The following is a 19087-nucleotide window of genomic DNA, read 5'->3' on the forward strand; positions in this document are numbered from 1 at the left end:
ACTGGCATAGGGCACCCAGCTAGAGGGGTGACTGATGTATGCCAGGGCAGTGGGTTGTGGGCATGGCACACAGGAATGTGTGCCATGTCGACTCTTCACTTTGTTCTGCACCAAGGCACTCAGTCTGCAAAGGCAGTGTGTGTGTGTCAGGGTACAGGGCCTCTGAGGGTGGCAAAATAAGTGCTGTAGTCCTTACAGGCCTTCTCTGGGCACAGTGCCCTGGGTACCTGTGGTACCATTTACCAGGGGCTGACATGTGGCCAGAGATGCCAATTGGGTTTAGGCTTCAATGCAGTTTTAGAGAAGGAACATAGGCCCTGGGTACCGGATTAGCCCAAGCCCAGGGCACACTCCGTCAAAGAACATCAGCAATTCAGCAGAAAGTGGGGCATACCATGCAAGAAAGAGAGCACTTTCTCACACTGGCCTCATGACGGTTAGTAGCACTGCAGCAACAGTTCTTTGACAAAAAAATGGAAACCAAATACGTCCCCTTAATAAAAAAAAAAGGGGCCCTGCGCATGCCCCTCCTTAATTACGTACATATTTCATGGCCCTATACCAAAAAGATGGGCTTCAGATCTGGACCTTATAACCAGATGATGGGCTGCTGGAATGGGTCATGTGACAGGCAGATGGGTCCCAGTTACTGACTGCAAAGGGCAGGAAAAGGTGTTCCAGGCACAGACCCTTTGATAAGAGGATAACCTCCCTTTATCAATCAAGTCACAGGAAAAAGGTGCTCCAGGTATGGACCCAGTGACAGAAGGACAGGGGGAGTGGTTCAAGGTGTAACATGTAAAAGAAAGATGGGCCTTAAATCAAGTTTTAGTGAAAGAGTGGTGCCAACTCTGGGTCCAGTGCTCCTGCTCTCGGCCCTCTGCAGGGAAGAAGCATATCTGTCCTACGCTTTGCTCCATAGGAGGTTCGGGCTATACTCACTTTGCAGCCGCTTCCCCTCTTTCCCGTCTGTTCTGCTCAGCCTTCAGTTCTCGAAATTCTTGCTTTGACTGCCGCAATATTTCCATGTAGTCCTCAATGAAGTCCCTTGTAGAGACCAGAGTTAGGAGTTTTCCACAGAGTGCATGAAGAATTTTCAGCTTTTCCTCTGAGGAAGAAAGTTATTACAAAGTAAACAATTAGCAGAGAAAAGATTAACATTACCATGTAGTACATGTTTAAACGTCAATCCTTCATACTGCGGATCTCACAGGAGTCTGTGCCACATGCCACAGGCATAACAACTTAGGAGGTTGCGGATCAGTGACAGCACAGATAGCCTGGTGCGGAGGGGACTCAGGATAGTTAGGGGCAGGCCTTAAAATAATAGTGGACACTCATAGGGAAGTCACTGTGGTTTACTGTCTTGTATGCAGTGACACTATTATAAACATGGGGGGGGGGGGGGAATCTTCCTTAGAACGCTATGGAAAGCGTAACTACAATCCAAGTCCTTTAGCACATTAATATGGGGAGAAACGTGTGAGTTAAGAAAAAATCTGCAGGTTCCAAGAAGAGGTCTGTATTAATCATGGGTCATCCAGAATGGTCATTTATCTGATTTAGTTAAGAATCAGAGCCCAGGCCTGTTGTCACCCAGCTGGGCCAAGTTAATTACATTGCTCTCCGGTGGAACTAACAAAGGACTCTCCACACACGGATAAATTAACAGTGCCTAACTTGGCGCCTGAGAAGGAAAGGGGTAGAGGGAAAAATCTGTATTCGACAATTAGCTGTCACACTGTATCAGGAATGGGACAGCCCAGGACACCGAACAAAGGAGGGAGCCCAGACTGCTGGAGCAAACACAGGAGCAGGCTACTTTTGAAGCCCTGGCAGTGGTTTCAGCGAGGGACGGAGCTTAAGCCCACAGAGATGCGACCAGTGACTCTTGGATGATGCCATCTTGAAATGTCCCAAGATGCCGTGTCGGAGTGTTGGGACAGGGATGAAGAGGTGATGTGGCTCCTTGGGGAATCCCAGAAGACAGGTTCATCACAAACTGGGTCGAGCCTAGAACCACACACAAGCCAGATGCAATTGGATTGATACAGAAGTTGGAAGGATTGCTAGCTTGAACTATACATTGGTACACAGTGGTTCAAAGAACACGGTTAAGCCTACTCTGGGAAGAGAGGGAAGCTAAGCAAAGTGGATGAATGCTCTGGAGACAAATGAACATTAACACCATGCTATCCCTCCCATGTCCTACTATGTACAAGGAATGATGCCTAGGAAAGCTCGAGAGCTCACACCCAGCAATGTACAGAAATGCCACAAAATCCCATTCTATAAAAACAGATTTAATGTATGCTGTGAGTTTCAGAAGACTGGCGACATCCTAAATTTGTCAGTTAACCCAACACTTTGAGCCTTATATTTGAGGGTACCAAGGTGCTTTGGATTAACACAGGTGTGGCCAAATGGTAGTTGAAATCAGTGTCCGCAGAGTCATGCTACAGTAGTAAACAGGTAATGAACAGCATTGGCTGCAGGTCAAACAAAGGTGCCATTTATGTCATTTTACATACAATGCAAGAGATCATGGTTTTCAGAGTTACACGAGGGCAGGTCAGACTAGAGGATACATGCAGACTAGTAAACACAAAGCCTGCTGTGTACAGAGATCATGTGCCTTTCCAGTTTGCTTGGCAAGGGGCTATATTTTAATGGAAGGTGGCCTAAAAGATCCACTTTAAACAATATGACCTGTGTTTCTGCATTTGCTGGGGACAAATCCAGAATACGGTCTGCAGAGCCATTCTACCTACAAGGGTTGATCCCATCAGTTTCTCGCTTTCCAAGGGACAGGAAAAGGTACGGAGAACAAGTTCTACTAGGCCTTGCTATCTGGGTTACCTGGAGACAAATCGTATACAGAAGTGGTGGAGAGCTTCTTCAGTAGGCCAGGATGATTCAACCTCAATTCCATGCCGGCATCATCCGTGGCATCAAAGCCACCACGCTTCTGGTAACGGTACTTAGCGTTGTTAGCCGTCACATCAGCACCAGACGCCAGGATGTGCAGGCGGAGAATTTCAGAAAGAGTGCAGCTGTCCAGGTCCAAGCCTTTTAAACTGCAACCTTAAAACAGAAAAAAGTTGCAGCTAATTACTTTTCCTTGCTGATTGGTAAACACTATTGCATTCTGTTACTACAATACTCACATTTTGCAAAGGGGTTACATGAAGGCAGAAATGTATGCCTCCCGGGCCCAAAGAATTTAAACAACCATGGTGTTTGCCCTAATCCTCCTACCACAACTGGACAATAAAAATGGAGAAAATCAGGATGATGTGGAGGAAGATACCGCACAATTTACCGTAGGAAAAACATGAATTGATTCCTACTTATAGGTAAGAAGTCCTTTCATATTTATCTGCCTTACTTTCTCTAGTCACATATCACCTCTAAATCCAATTCACACAGTAAGTTCTTAAATTTTTATCCTTTATCACAACATATAAAATACATCAAACTCAAAAAGGGATTTAGACCATTTCCATTTATATAGACAGAGACAAACAAATCTGTACAGTTAACTTCTCAATCCTTCATACCCATACTTTGAAACAAAAAGTTGCTACATAATTATAAGCAATCCAAAATGAAGTAGTCCATTACACACATGTTGGCCAGGTGTGAGGTCTTAGGCATTGGAGTCGGCTTCAGACACGGAGACGTGTTCCTTCTCGAATTCGGATTCTTGCGCGTGGGATTCTTCATGTTCAGAGTCGTCTCCAGCGAGATCCAATGCAGAGCCACTTTGTTACATTTCGTGACGTCTAGCCAGACAATCACAGAGCGTCTTCTTTGATCGAAACGACCAACACGCGTTGCAGTCTTTCTCGTCGTGTTCTGGGGATAGGCAAAGGTTGCACACTTCCTACAAGTTGGTGCGCGGAAACTTAGCGCGACAACCAAGACAACTTGAATGGAGTCTGTTCCACCGACTGCTATCGACCCTGGCTCGGGTAGGCCCAACGGCCCCCTACGGATCCTCCAATCGAAGGATTGAGTGTAAACAATACGCGGCGAATGGGAACGCGATCGATAAACAATACGGTCGAGGATAGGATTGCGCATCAAAGGGAGCCCGAAAAACAGTGCTGAACCGGAGCGCAACAATTAACATCCGCACCCAATGGCGGGAAAAAACAATGCAACTATGAAGTCGATGCTCATGCGCACTATCACCAAAAGGAGTCGCCTACATCGTGACTCGAATTCTTCGAAGAAAAACAAAGTGCAAACATCCAGACCCAACACTAGATGGCGATCTAGGCATAGCATGTGATCTACAGCTCATATGCCTTGAACGCTGGGTTTCTGTTACAGTGTATAAGGCAATTCGTACACATTGTAAGTTTAGTACGGCCATTAAGAGTATAATGGTGCTGGGAGTTAGTTGTTATGAACTCCACAGCACCATAATGGCTATACTAAAAACTGGGAAGTTTGGTATAAAACTTCACAGCACATTAAACCCACACTGATGCCAGTGTGGGATTTAATGAAAAATGCACACAGAGGGCATCTTAGAGATGCCCCCTGAAAACTAACCTACCGCTAGTGTCCAGACTGAGTGGCAGCTTTTAGCTGCCACCACCAGACAGGTTTCTGGACCCCTGGGTCGAGATCCTGCTGCTCAAGGGTCTGAAAAAATGCATATCCTGGGACAAGGTGCCAAGCCTCCTCCCTCAGGATGGGCAGGGTTCACAAAGGGGAAGCTTCAAAGGCTTGCCGCCTTTGTGGGCTTCGCCAGGCCACTTGCTGCTTTCAGCAACTGGTCCCCACTGGTTCTGACCCCCACTTTGGGCAAGAGAATCGGCGGGAAAAACAAGTGAGGAAGAGGTGGGCCCTCCTCTGCCAATTCCACCCCTCAGGTGGGGGAGGCGAGGTGAAGCACAATTCCCAGTCCACGCTATTTTGCAGATGGGGGGGGGGCAGAACTCAGTCAACCAGGGACAGGCTCATGCCCCCCTCCCTCCCACTGGAAAGCGGGATAATACGGGGTGTACTCACCCCAGGGAAGGGACCCATTGGTCCTTGACTTTTACCTACATGTAACGCCCCTATATCTAGTATTTAGGGGCACCCTTGAACCTTGCTTCATCAAACAAGAAGAAACTAGAAGGACCGAAAACCCGTGCAGCAGCTAACAAGAGGAAGACTCCCACTGACTTGGCCCCAGCCCTACAACCTGTCTCCACCTAGAACTTGCTGCTGCAAAATACTGGTGTGTCTTGCAGCCAGCAACCTCGAAAACTCCGGAGGACCTGCCTGCCTTCAACCCCAATGACTGTCTCCCGTGAACACTGGATTTGTTCATCTGCAACCTCTGGCTCTGTCCAAACACCGCAAATCCGCCCCACTCTGCACCCACCGTCCACGGCCCGAGCTTGAGTGGGCAAACACCACGAGGAGGTCCCCAGAGCGGTCCTGACCCGAGATCCGGCGACCCCTGACCTGCCTCAAGCTTCCAGCAGATGCCTGCAGCCTAAATCCAGAAGGTCCCTGTGAGAAAGTGGCTCTGTATATACTGTTCCCAAATAGGTACAGGGTGTAGAGAGTCCACAGTCCCCAGAGGTTTGGCAGAGGCTAAAGTTAGATACAACGTTACTCTCTAAAGTGGTAGCTTGGTCGAGCAGTAAGGCAGTATCAGAGGACAGTGTAAAGCATTTGTTGCACACACTCAGCCAGCAAATAGCCTCACACACTCAATAACTGAACTCTAGGCCAATAGTTTATATTGCAGGGGTGTGGAATTTAATAAAATATCTACTTGTCCATGGGGCAGGTTGCTTCATAAATCTACTTGTCCTGTAACAAAATCCACTTGTCCCTTTTGTGCCATGTAATGTGGCGACAAATTACGGTAGCAATCTCATTAAGCAAGAGTTCTGATAAAGCCTCTCTAATTATGCCAGGGCTTGTACCATAGTAGGGTTTGAATACTAGCAATTCCCTTATGTTGCTACGTTTCTGCAGGTCTACATACTGGAGCTGAAGGTAGTGGTAAGCAAAAGTTCAAGGGTTGGAATGCCCTTTTGAGTCTGTGCAAACCTACTAATTTGCATGTTTTAAGGGTTTTCACCAACTCTTTTTTATTCTTTTCCCATACCGAAAAAGGTTGGAAATTTACTCCTGGCAGTGGCAGACGTAAAACTTCTTCAGGGTTGGGAAAAAAGTGGTTGGAGGAAAAGTGAACTTGAAACATTCAGATTTTCACATGAGCAAATCTACACAACCACATTTGCTCATGCTAAAATGCAGTTCACAAATATTACAGTACTATTTCTTGGCCTACTTCTGTAAATTCTTGTGAATTCATTGGGACTGTATATATGGACTCAATGCATGGATATATACCATGGATGCACTTTTGAGATTTTCTTTAATAATTGGGCCTCTAATTAGGCCTGGGGTTAACCATGACCTTTTGTGTTTAGTAAAATTATGTCTCTCTCTCTCTCTCCTTCTCTCGGTCTATCAGCTGGCTTCACTGTGAGTGGCAGTATTCTGCTCTATTACAAGCAGCATATTGGCACACAAAGTAGTTTTGTTCAGTGCCTGGAAGTGGTGTGGCAATGTGTGCTTTTTTAGTCCAAAAACAGTTTTTTGCTTTTGCCAATGCTTGTTAGAATGGCGAGGGCCCTGCAGCTCCCACACAGATAAGGTTTTACAAAAAACAATGCCTAAACAAGTCACGCATTGACAAAACCAAAAGCCTGACCACCATTTTCAGACCTACTGGCTTTGCCAATGCTTGTTTATTTTTGTTTCCCACAATCGTATTTTAACTGGTTACACTGATTTTCCATTATGAATATTTTTGGGAAATACAAGCATACATCAACATGTGACAAAATGATGCTGCAAAGATATGGTACCTAAAATCTTACTGTAGTTTAGCTAAATATTTTTTTCCTGCTTGCATTTTTTTGGGAACATTTTATTTTGAAAGCAAATCATCACGGTTGCTTTCAAGCTTCTGCAAATATTTGTATATAATCAGAGAGCATTCTGGGAGCATTATACATAGCCTCATATCACTAAACTTTGAAAACGTGTGCACACGTTTATACTGGAACCACCGTCAGTAGTGCAGGCAGAGCTGACATTTACTTTTAGTGCTCACCCTAATAATAAAGGCTTTGCATTCATGAACCATTAATACAAGTTTGAACAGTGTTAACACATGGACACACATATTACCTTAACTTTAGACAATGCTCTTCCTTGATCCATAATGTGGTATTGTAAACTGGCAGCTAAAGGGTTTGTGCTGTAGGGGGTTGGACCTACTTGTCCCAAGGACAAAATAAACATTAAAACTTGTTGCCCTTGACCCCAAACAATATGTCCAGGGCGTCGGGCTACAGGAATTCCACATCCCTGTATTGAATATGCTACTTACCAGTATGCATCTGTTCTTGGCATGTAGGGCTGCTGACATTCATATCTGTGCATAGATCGCCGCCTAGTGTTGGGTCCGGATGTTTGCACATTGTTGTCCTGGAAGAGTCTTCGAAGTATCACAAGATAGGTGACTCCTCCCCTGGACCACAGTGCGCATGGGCATCCTCTCCATCCTTAGATTGTTTTTCGCCATTGTGGCAGTGATGGAGTAGATACAGTAAGTGATGACCATGCTATACAGTAATTCTGAGAGCTGCAGCCGCTACAGGCGCCGGGGAGGAGGGTGGGCAATATGAATGTCAGCAGCCCTACATGCCAAGAACAGATGCATACTGGTAAGTAGCATATTCAGTTCGAGGCATGTGGGCTGCTGAATTCATATCTGTGCATAGAATACATAGCAGTACCTCCATTAGCGGCGGCTGCCCGTGCCGGCTGCAGCAGTCTGAAAAAGAGTTTTGAGAACAGCCTGTCCTACAGCTGCCTGCTGTTTTGAGTGCACATCTACACAGTGTTTGGTAAATGTATGTATAGTGGACCATGTGGCTGCTCTACATATTTCCTGTAAAGGAATGTTTCCTAGGAAAGCCATGGACGCCCCTAACTTTCGTGTTGAGTGGGCTCGTGGGGGAATCGTTAATGTGCGTTTAGCTTTTTGATAGCAAATTTGAATACATTTAACGATCCATCTGGCTATCCCTGCTTTGGAAGTGGCGTTGACCTTGTGTTATGGAGAAAATGCAACGAAAAGTTGTTTTGTTTTCCTAAAGTCCTTAGTTCTGTCTATATAGTACATGAGGGCCCTCTTTACATCTAGTGTATGGAGCATTCTCTCTGCGACATATTGTGGATTTTGAAAGAAAACAGGCAGTTCAATAGTTTGATTCATGTGGAACTGCGATATCACTTTGGGCATGAATTTGGGGTTGGTACGTAGTACAACCCTGTTTGCGTGAACCTGTATGAATGGCTCTTCAATGGTTATTGCCTGGAGCTCACTAACTCTTCTTAACGAAGTGATTGCCACTAAGAAAGCTACTTTCCAGGTGAGGAATTGAATCTCACAAGAATGGAGAGGTTCAAAGGGTGGACCAATTAATCTGGTGAGGACCAAATTGAGGTTCCACACCGGTGCCGGTGGGTGTCTTGGGGGAATTACTCGTTTGAGTCCCTCCAAGGCGGCTTTGATGGCAGGCACTCTGAATAAAGAGAGGTGCTGCCTGTTTGAGATAGGCTGCTATCGCGGTTAAATGGATACGTATTGAGTTGTATGCCAGATTGCATCGGTATAGGTGTAGGAGGTAACAGATGATGTTTTGAATGGATGCGTCCAGCGGGTTTATGTCATTTTTGTTGCAGTAAATGACAAACCTTTTCCATTTAGCCGCATAGCAAGCTCTGGTAGTGGGTCTCCTGGCCTCCTTGATGATATGCATACAGTCAGGTGGCAGGTTTAGGTAGCCAAACTCTAGGACTTCAGGAGCCAGATTGCCAGGTTCAGCTGTTGCGGATCTGGGTGCTGAATCTCGCCATGGTTCTGCGTTAAAAGTGCGGGTTTGATCCGCAGCCTTTGATGCGGCACCACAGAAAGTTCTAGAAAGGTGGTGTTCCATGGTTGGCGCGCCCATGTGGGAGCAACTAGGATGAGTGTCAGTGAGTGTTGTTGCAGTTTGCGTGCCACTAGAGGTATTAGTGGCGCTGGGGGAAAAGCGTACGCAAATCTGCCGGACCAGTTCATCCATATCGCATTGCCCTGTGGATGTGGGAACCTGGCGGCAAAGCTTTGGCATTTTGCGTTTGTTTGTGGCGAATAGGTCTATCTCTGGATGACCCCACTGTTGGAAGTACGGTTGGAGAACTGACGGATGTAGCTCCCACTCGTGCATCTGGTGGCTGTGTCTGCTGAGCAGATACGCCATCTGGTTGTCCTTGCCGGGGAGGTGTTCTGCCATGAGGAATATGTTCCTCTGAATGGCCCACTTCCACATGCTCTGAGCCAGATGAGACAACTGTGGAGAGTGTGTTCCTCCCTGCTTCTGTATGTAGTACATGGCAGTCATGTTGTCCGTCCGGATCAACACGACTTTGTTGCACAAGTGTACTTTGAATGCCTTTATGGCTAGGTAGATTGCCATCAGTTCCAGAACGTTGATGTGCATCTTCTTTTGTTGCGTTGTCCATAGTCCCCGCACTGTGTAAGTGAGTACATGAGCTCCCCATCCCTGGAGAGAGGCGTCCGCTGTCAGTATCATTTGTGGAACAGGCTCTTGGAACGGTCGGCCCTTGCAAAGGTTTTGTGGATTCCACTAATGCAGAGAGTTGTATGCCCGACCGTTTACCAACACTAGGTCTTTCAATTGCCCGTGAGCCTGATTCCATTGACGTGCCAAGCACTCCTGAAGCAGGCGCATATGTAGTCTCGCGTGCGGGACTATGAAAATGCAGGAGGCCATCATGCCTATCAACTGCATGAACACTCGCGCAGGAAGGGAGTGTTGAGGTTTGAACTTTGAGAGCAGTTGTATGCTGTTGATCCTCACTAAATTTGGCTGAGCTGTGGCTGCCAGAGTGTATATGGTCGCGCCCAGGTACTGTCGTACGTGTGCGGGTTGGAGATGTGATTTTGGGTAATTTAGTGAGAATCCCAGACTGTGAAAGAAGGTGAATGGTGAGGGACATGAGGCTGGCACATTGCTGGGCTGACTTTGCCTGAACAAGCCAGTCGTCCAGGTAAGGGAAGACGTGAATGTGTTGTCTTCGTAGATGTGCCGCCACTGTTGCTAGGCACTTGGTAAAGACCCTGGGTGCTGTTGTTACTCCGAAGGGGAGAACTTTGAACTGATAGTGATGCCCCTGAATAGTGAACCTGAGATATTTCCTGTGTGAAGGGTGTATGGGTATGTGGAAATACGCATCTTTTAGGTCCAGTGTGGCTAGGAAGTCTCCCTGACTGAGTAGCGGGAGAACCTGCTGTAGGGTGAGCATATGGAAATGCTCTGAGAGAATGTATTGGTGGAGGGGTCTCAGGTCTAGTATAGGTCTGAGCGACCCGTCCTTCTTTGGGATTAAGAAGTACAGAGAGTACACCCCTGTCCCCTGCTGGTTGACGGGCACGACCTCTATTGCACCTTTTTGCAGCATACTTAGCACTTCCTGCTGCAATAATGCCAAGTGCTCTACGGACATAGGACGGTGCTTTGGCGGTATGTTGGGTGGAGTGGACGTTAATTCGAGACAGTAACCGTGCTGGATAATGTCCCTGACCCACCTGTCTGTGGTGATGGTTTTCCACGCTGACAGGAACCGTTGGAGTCTCCCCCCCGACAGGTGTTATGTGGTCGGGGGGCAGGGAGAGGGTGACACTGTTTGTTTTTGGGGGAGGACCTGGTGTTGCCATAACCACGTCCTCTGTCCTTGGTGCTGGAGCCACGATATCCACCTCTGTTGGTTTTATCATAGGTACTTTGTGTGCCTCCTTTAGTGTACTGCTGCTGTGACCCCTGACCTCTAGCTGCTCCTCTATTCCCAGGGCGACGAAAGGAGCCACTACGAAACTGCTGCGTCTGCAGAGCCCCCATTGATTTCGCAGTGTCTGTCTTTTTTAATTTTCTCGAGGGTAGTGTCAACTTCAGGGCCAAATAAATAGTCTGGGTTGACCGGTTGATTCAGGATATTGTTCTGAATCTCTGGCTTGAAGGCTTGAAGCCTGAGATTCTCAACCATGCATGCCGTCTCAACATGACGCTTGTGTTGATTGCCCTCGCCGCTGTGTCGGCTGCATCCAGTGCGCACTTGATGGATGCATTGGTAAGGAGTTGTCCCTCTCAAATGAGGATCTCCGCCGCCTCTTTATATTCATCTGGCAAATGTTGGAGTAGTGATTCGAGTGTGTCGTAGTGGGACCAATCATAACGGGCCAGGAGTGCCCGTGTGTTGGCAATGCGCCAGATGTTCGCTGCTTGCGCTGCAATCAGTTTGCCTGATGTTTCCAGCACTTTGGACTCCTTGTCTGGGGGAGGAGCATCACCTGTTTGTGAGTGGGCTCTCTTGCGAGCATTAGCAACCACCATGGAGTCCAAAGGTAACTGACCCCTAATGTACATAGGGTCTCCGGGTGCAGGCTTGTACTTTTTTTCAATCCTGGGGTTTAGCACCCGTGCCCTGGTTGTGTCCTTAAAAATGTCTTTGGCAGGTTTGAGAACCCCTTTTAACATGGGCAGAGTCTTGACAGTTCTTTCGGAAGAGGCGAAAGTGTCCACCAAGAAGTCTTCTTCGACAGTGTCAGAATGGAGTTCTACTCCATGATTGGCAGCAGCCCGTTCTATGAGGGCATTAAAGGCAGCAGTGTCCTCTGTGGGAGATGTCTTTATGTTATAAAGCTGCATGTCATGGGTATCTGGTGCGGTACCCTGGTCTGTGGGGTCATCCCATGCCTGATCTGGGTCTTGCAGGTGATCATCAGGATCGATATCCCCAGGGTAGGTGGTATCATCCCCTACATAGTCCTCTACTGCGTCCGCCTCTGAAGGCGTCGGAGAAAAGGACGGTGGATCCTGATGGAAGGGTTGAAAGTGTTCATGAAGCACTGGCTCTGACCCTGCCGGCAATTTGTGTTTGAGAGGAATTTTATAGGAGTCCAATCCCCTCTCTGGCGTGATTTTCCGCTTGCGGAGCATCAACCTGCCAGTGTTGGCGTCGATAAATTGTGGCTGTGAAGGCTCGAGATCTGTTTGTCCAGTGGATGGGGACTGTGTCTGGCGGACACGTGTCCGAATCTCAAACAGTTTCGGCGCCGTGGGCGGCGGCAACCCAAACGTGATGTTGGTCGGCGCAGAGGGTGCTTTGGAAGTCTTGTGCGTGTCGGGACCCGACGTAGAGTGGAGGGCTGCCCGTTCTGATGCGTTGCAACGATGCCGAGACCTGTTGCACGGTGAACGCAGATGGCTCTTTGGAACCGGTCGGCACCTTGGAGGTAGGCGTCGAATCGGCCCCCGACTTCTTTGCAGTCATGGGGTCATCGATCCGAAGGGAGGTATCGACGCTCGTTGGAGTTGATGACTTGGCAGGCGCCGCCGCCTTAGACGCTGACGCAGACGGGGTGGTCACCTTGACTTTGGTGGTTGGGGCCGATGTCTTCGGTGCCAGAGGCCGAGGCGCCTTGTGGGGTCCGAGGGCCTTCTTTGGCTCGGCAACCGTATCCGCTGCGGTGAGCTCAGCACCGAAATCCCTTTTTGCGCGGTCGGAGCCGATGACATTTGCCGGCGTCGAAGGAGTGGAGGGTTTCGAGGCCTTTGAGCCGATCACAACCAGTTTCAGTTTCGAAGGAACTGGTGCGATGGATGGTTTTGGTTTCGCTGACGGGAATCCAGTCGTCTTCGACAATAATGGCTCTTGCGAAACGTTAGAGGCCGGGCCTGAAGGCAGGGCCAAAGAACCAGGAGATTGATCTCGGGTAAGGCCCGAAGGCGATCCCTCGACCTGAGCCTCATGACGACGTATTTTGTCGGCCTCCGTATCGACGGGTTGGCCTAGCTCCTCGCTGGAGCCATCTTCCTCGGCCCCAAAGGCCTCATCGTAATCTCCTACCTCGTCGATGACTTCTTCCCTCTGAAAGATCACCTCATCGTCTTCTTCCGATCGGGAATCGTGTTCGGAAGCGGTGCTGGAGTCTACTTCTTCCACGCTCTCGGCGTCCTAGTCTTCGGCGCTAAAGATGTTGGCTGGGGCAGGCGGCGATTGCTGCGCCTCCAATCTCGCTGCCCATCGATTCCTGAGAGTCTTCTTTGATCGGAATCGGGCACAGGCCATACATTTCAACTCATCGTGATCCGGTGAGAGACATTTGTTGCATACCGGGTGGACGTCGATGTGTGGGTATTTCGCGTGGCATAAAGGACACCTTTTGAACGGAGTCCTCGATACCATCGTCGATCGAAGTTCGATGTTCGGACCAAGCGGATCCGAAAAGCTGGAAGAAGGTGCTAAAGCACTAAAGAAACTATTCGATACCGAACGGGAACAGTACGGACGATAACTAAAGGCCTTTTGGCCTGAAACTGAAATTTCCTAACTTGAGCTAAGATAAGCACATCCGAACCCAATGGCGGAAAAAAACAATCTAAGGATGGAGAGGATGCCCATGCGCACTGTGGTCCAGGGTAGGAGTCACCTATCTCGTGATACTTCGAAGACTCTTCCAGGACAACAATGTGCAAACATCCGGACCCAACACTAGGCGGCGATCTATGCACAGATATGAATTCAGCAGCCCACATGCCTCGAACATAAAACAATATGCTGGTTCTATTTTAGAACCAACAATAGGCATTAAAATATACTTTCTCAGAATGGGATGCTTTATATAAATACTTTTGCAACATGCAATTGACTTTTGTAGAAAGTTACAAGTGGTTGCAATAGGCAACACAATTCTAAACACAATAATGCATTGAGTTCAATGGAAGTTTCAAGTTATTTGCCACAGATTACTTTTAGGATTACTTTTGAAATTCCAGGACTGGATCCTAGATTCAGTCCTGGGTCAGTACTTGGATTCAAGTGATAAAAGTCGACTTAATTACTGTGATGATTTTTAGACAATATTTTGCTATTTTAAAAGTTGACACTTAGAAAATATTTCATAGAAAACAGTCAAAGATTCCCTATGGCAGAAAATTCAAGTTGCAGGTATAGTATGTTCTCGTTACTTTTGTAATCCAGTACTGGGTGCCTAGACTCAGTACTTGGACCTTTATCCAAAACAGGTAAGCAATTAAGTTTTCACAGTTGGTATCATTTTTAAAGAATATTTAAAGACTGAAGAAATCGAGAGAAGATATTTCACAGAAAAACAGTCAATGATTTCCTATGGGAGAAAATTGGGTTACTGGTAAATACAGCTGTAATTATTTTTCAGAGTCAGTGGTGGGCACCAAGATCCAGCACTGGGAGCTCCCCTAAGAGCAGGTGAGTATTTTCGTTTTCGTTGCTCAGCTGATTTATGGTGAATATTTTAAGATTTGAGAAGTCCGCACTTAGAAGAAATTTCAGGAAAAAGGCAGTCAATGTTACCCTATGAAGAAAATTGAGTTATCAGTTTCAAGGTAAGTTCTCGACTGGCAGAGTTAAGGTTCTGGGCATAGACTCAGGGGTCTCCCAGGGCCAGGTAGGTACAGTTGGTTCACCCTCAGCGACACAAGGGCGGCCGGGTGCAGAGAGAGTTAGGCCCAATGTTATCCTATGAGAGGTAGGGGGGCCTTGGTTGGTGGCTGCTGACTAGCAGGCCACGCGGCTGTGGGAGCTGGACTCCTGGTCACTTACTCAGGGCAAGTGTGGAAGTAGACAGGTGTAGAGATTACACTGCCAGGGACACTCGGGTGGCTGGGTGCAGGGTGCTTTTGAGCCTTTGGGCGCTCAATTGATTTCATTAATTTCAATGGGAAATCTCCGGTTTAGAAAAAGACTGCAAGCTCGGGGACGAAGATTCTTCAGGTGCCACCACCACTTCGAGAGGTAAGTTGGGTAGTTGGAGGATAGGTAGGTACCCCAGGATTGGGCACAGGGGGCCGCGGGGCGCCGGGTGCAGGGGTGCCTTTTGGTGTCGGGAAATATTACCCTCTGGTGATCGCGGTTGGGGGGCATCTTGTTCGGAGGCTGCAGGCTTCTTCAGGAGTGTCGAGGGAGGTCCTTGGGTGCTGGACTCTGGGTCACAGTCGCCGTGGGGTCGTCCTCGTGGTCTTTGTTCACTCCGGCACAGGCCAGGCTTGGTTGGTGCAGAGTGTGCTGGGTTTGCGGTTCTGGGCTGCTGCCAGGGATTAGAAGTAGATTTTGAGTAGAGCCTCTACTCATGGGAGTCCCAGGGGTTTAGAGTCAAAAGGTAGCCAGGTCCTCCGGGGTTTGTGAGGTTGCTGGCCACAAGAGATGCCGGGTTGGAGCAGGAGCAGGTTCGAGGGTCGACAGGCCGGTAGGGCTGGGGCCAAAGCAGTTGGTGTCTTCCTCTTCTTAGCAGCTGCAGGGCAGGTCTTCTTTCTTCTAGCTCTTCTTCAGATTTTGGAATCTGGGGAAGGAAGGTTCAGGGTGCCCCTAAATTCCAGGTAGGTGAAGGGCAGGGACCAATGGGTCCCTGTCCAGGGGTGGGTAAACCCCCTCTCCTGTGGGAGGGGGGCAGTAGCCTAGTCCTGATAGGGTGAGGCTTCCCATCTTCAAAATGGCGAGAGCCCAGAGATGTGCTTCACCTCACCTCCCCCACCTGAGGGGTGGGGTTGGAAGGCTGGCACAATCCCTGTCCTTATTTGGGGTTTCCGGCCAAGCTTTCCACCAGAGTGGGGGGTTGCAGTGGCCTGGGGAAGCTCACAGAGGCGGCATGCCTTTGAAGCTTCCCCCTGCCCATCCTGGGGGGAGGAGATTTAGCACCTCGCCCAGGATGTGCATTGTTGCAGGCCCAGGAGAGCAGGGGCTCTCCCACCCAGGGGTCCAGCAACATGTCTGCTGTGTGGCAGCCTCAGAACAGACGTGGATTGTAGGTTAGGTTTTAGGGGGCATCTCTAAGATGACCTCTGGGGTGCTTGGTACATTAAATCCCACACTGGCATCAGTGTGGGTTTAATGTGCTGAGAAGTTTGATACCAAACTCCAGTCTTCAGTGTTGCCATTATGGTGCTGTGGAGTTCGTGTTTGACGAGCTCTCAGCACCATGTACACTTAAATGGCAGCACTGCACTTACAGCGCCCAGGAATGGACCTGGGTACTGTAGGGGCACAGGGCTCCTGTGCCCACACCATTGGCATAGGGCACCCAGCTAGAGGGGTGGCTGATGTATGCCATGGCAGTGTAGGTGATGGGCATGGCACACAGGGATGTGTGCCATGTCGACTGTTTAGTTCTGCAACCAGACACTCAGCCTGCAAAGGCAGTGTGTGTGTGTTAGGGTACAGGGCCTCTACGGGTGGCACAATGAGTGCTGCAGGCCTTCAAGGCTTTCCCTGGTTACAAGGCCATGGGTACCATTTACCAGCGGCTGACATGTGGCCAGGGTTTGCCAAACTGGGTTTTGTGTTTTTAGGGAAGGAACATAGGCCCTGGGCACCTGATTGGCAGGAGTCCAGGGTACACTCAGTCAAAGTACATTCAGCAATTCAGCAAAAAGTAGGGGCATACCATGCAAGAAAGATGGCACTTTCTCACAGTCCCCCCAACCACGACCAGGAAGCTGGTAAGAAGATCCGACCCCAAAAGGCACCCCTGCACCAAACGCCCCACGGCCTTGTGCCCAAACAGACAGTGCCCAACCAACCCCTAACTTCCCAACTTACCTCTCGAAGTGGTGGTCGCACCCAGAAGACCTTCATCCCCAAACCAGTAGAGCCTTTGCAAACCAGAGGTCCCCCATTGTAAACAGGGCGCCTGACGTCGAAACAGCACCCGGCCGCCCTAGTGCCGCTAAGGGTGCACCTTTGGTGCTATTTTGTTTCCCCATTTGCCCTGAGCTAAAGTCCAGGAGCTTTGCTCCCACAGCCATGTGGCCTGCTCGCCAGCAGCCACCAACCGGAGGCCCCCTATCCCCCATTGGATAACATTGGGCTTCAGCACTCTGCACCCAGCCGCCCTAGTGCCACTGAGGGTGTAACTAGAGTGCATCCTTGACCCTGGGGGACCCCCGAGTCTACTCCCAGAACCTCAACTCCCACTACCAAATACTTACCTTAAAACCGATAACACTATTTTCCTCCATAGGAGAACATTGACTGTTTTTCTTGGAAAAGTTTTTAAGTGTGGAGTTTGAAAACCTAAAGAAATTCTTTAGAATTGCTTGGTCTAGGAAATAAAAAAACTAAAAGAATATTTTTGATACAAAAAGAATTGGTCTGATGTTCAGTCTTTGAGTTTGTGAAATCATTTGCTGACTGTGTAAAATAGATGCTTAACACTCATCTGAAAGACTTGCTGCTCGACCACACTACCCTAAATAGAAAGTAAGGTTCTATCTAACTTTACCTCTGCCTACCTTTGGGGATCCACTGGACTCTGTGCACACTATACCCCACTTTCGTATAGTATATACAGAGCCAGCTTCCTACAATGAGCCCTAGTTACTGCAGAGGCTTCGGCATATCTGGTGGCATAGTGTACTACTACTACAAAGCTAAACCGGTTTCAAATAGGAATTATTTCCAGAGGCAGTTGGAGAGTCTGGAAGACCAACAATGCCAATTCGTACGCTCAAAAGGGGCCCCAGACTCATGTGGGGGGATTAAGGGAGCCCTTGGTTGTTCCCCAGCCTTTCCACTGGCTTGATCGGTGCACAGGAGGGACATGACTCCTTTATGGAAATTCCTCATTGGATTTTCTGAAGCGCACAGCATTGTATCTCTGACAATATGCCGTTAGAACAGGTAAGGTACATTACAAGCAGAACTTAAAACGATCCGACTGACAGTCCAGACAACCCAGTTAGAGAGACAAAATTCCTTTACTTTCTGCAACATCGGATGTCAAAACTTGTCAACTAACCTGTTCCAGGTTTTAGTCAGTCAGATGTCCAGCCAGGGAGAAGTCTGTGGCTAGGTTTAAAAGGAATACTCTACAGTGGTGGGGGTGCACCCATCTCCTGGTTGTGGTCCCTTGCCTCATTCCCTCTTCCCAGCAGACATCGAGTACCACTGACATCTCCCTTCTCTTGCCCTTCAGCTGGCTGCCCCAGGCCTTCAATTGTAGGACAGGTCCACTGTCATTGGCAAATGATCTGCAACCTCTAGGACGTCCCTTAAGGTAGCACGCTCCCCTCAAAGCTCCAGATCCTCCCCTGAGGGGAAGACTCCTTCTGGGCTTTTGGATGCTCTGAGGTTGTTTTACCAGCCCACTTCTCTTGGGGGTCTTAGCAATTATTCCAGGCTCCAGACTTCCCGGAAGTGGTTGGAGGCCTAATGGAACCACACATCCATTTAGGGATGCCCAGTATTTCTACATAGTGGTTTCTTTCAACATTTGCCCAAGCAGAGGTTTCCAAATAATTTCCCAGCAGACAATCCAATAAGATGGCATGGGACGCAGCTACCTTCTTCAGGTTAGTAGCCCCTCCCCACTCAAAGTTCACCATAGACATTGGGTAGAACGTTACCTCACTGTCAACGGTGACAACCTTGTGTGACAGATGTGGGATGATCTGGTCTGGGGAAACTAGTCTATCCACCACAGGGGTCATCCTGGATCCCTCAGGGATTCTATCTTGGTACCGTTGACTTCTGGCCATTGCCTATTCTTCACTGTACTTGGGGGTAAGGTTGTCAAGCCTTTAACTTCCACACCTCCCAGAGCACTACGACAACCTTGGTGTATCCCCTTGCTTCTTCTGGGTAAAATTCCACCCTAGTCCTTCCTGTGGCAATCCTCTGACTGTCCACCATTGGTGGCTTCTTGGTACAGAGTCTCTTCTCTTGTGTCGTGAGTGCTGACAGTCATAAAGGGTTGAAATTCTCTCTACGATAATCTGCCCCCCCCCCCCCCCCCCTCCCCCCCAATCCCTTCCGGATTTGGGCTTGAATGGGTCTCAGGCGCCCCTTTTTAAGTAGACTTTTGGGGCCCTTAAGAGAACTGCATTTTATCTTTGCCTCCCTCATTCCCCTTTCCTAGGATCACCGCCCTAAGACTGCTTGGATAACCTAGTAC

General features: G+C 48.6%; 1 protein-coding gene across 1 annotated transcript in view; it reads right to left on the minus strand.

Moving 5' to 3' along the window:
• Window positions 1-19087, minus strand: part of BAZ1A (bromodomain adjacent to zinc finger domain 1A) — a 758495-nt gene that overhangs the window by 352505 nt on the left and 386903 nt on the right. Inside the window, exons 13-14 of the mRNA XM_085627428.1 lie at window positions 2860-3084; window positions 943-1108 (exon numbers count right to left, since the gene is read on the minus strand). Of these exons, the coding sequence (XP_085483554.1) occupies window positions 943-1108; window positions 2860-3084 (391 nt within the window). The remainder of the gene's footprint in view (window positions 1-942; window positions 1109-2859; window positions 3085-19087) is intronic.

Source organism: Triturus cristatus, chromosome 9, assembly GCF_964204655.1.
Source record: "Triturus cristatus chromosome 9, aTriCri1.1, whole genome shotgun sequence".
NCBI classification, from domain to species: domain Eukaryota; kingdom Metazoa; phylum Chordata; class Amphibia; order Caudata; family Salamandridae; genus Triturus; species Triturus cristatus.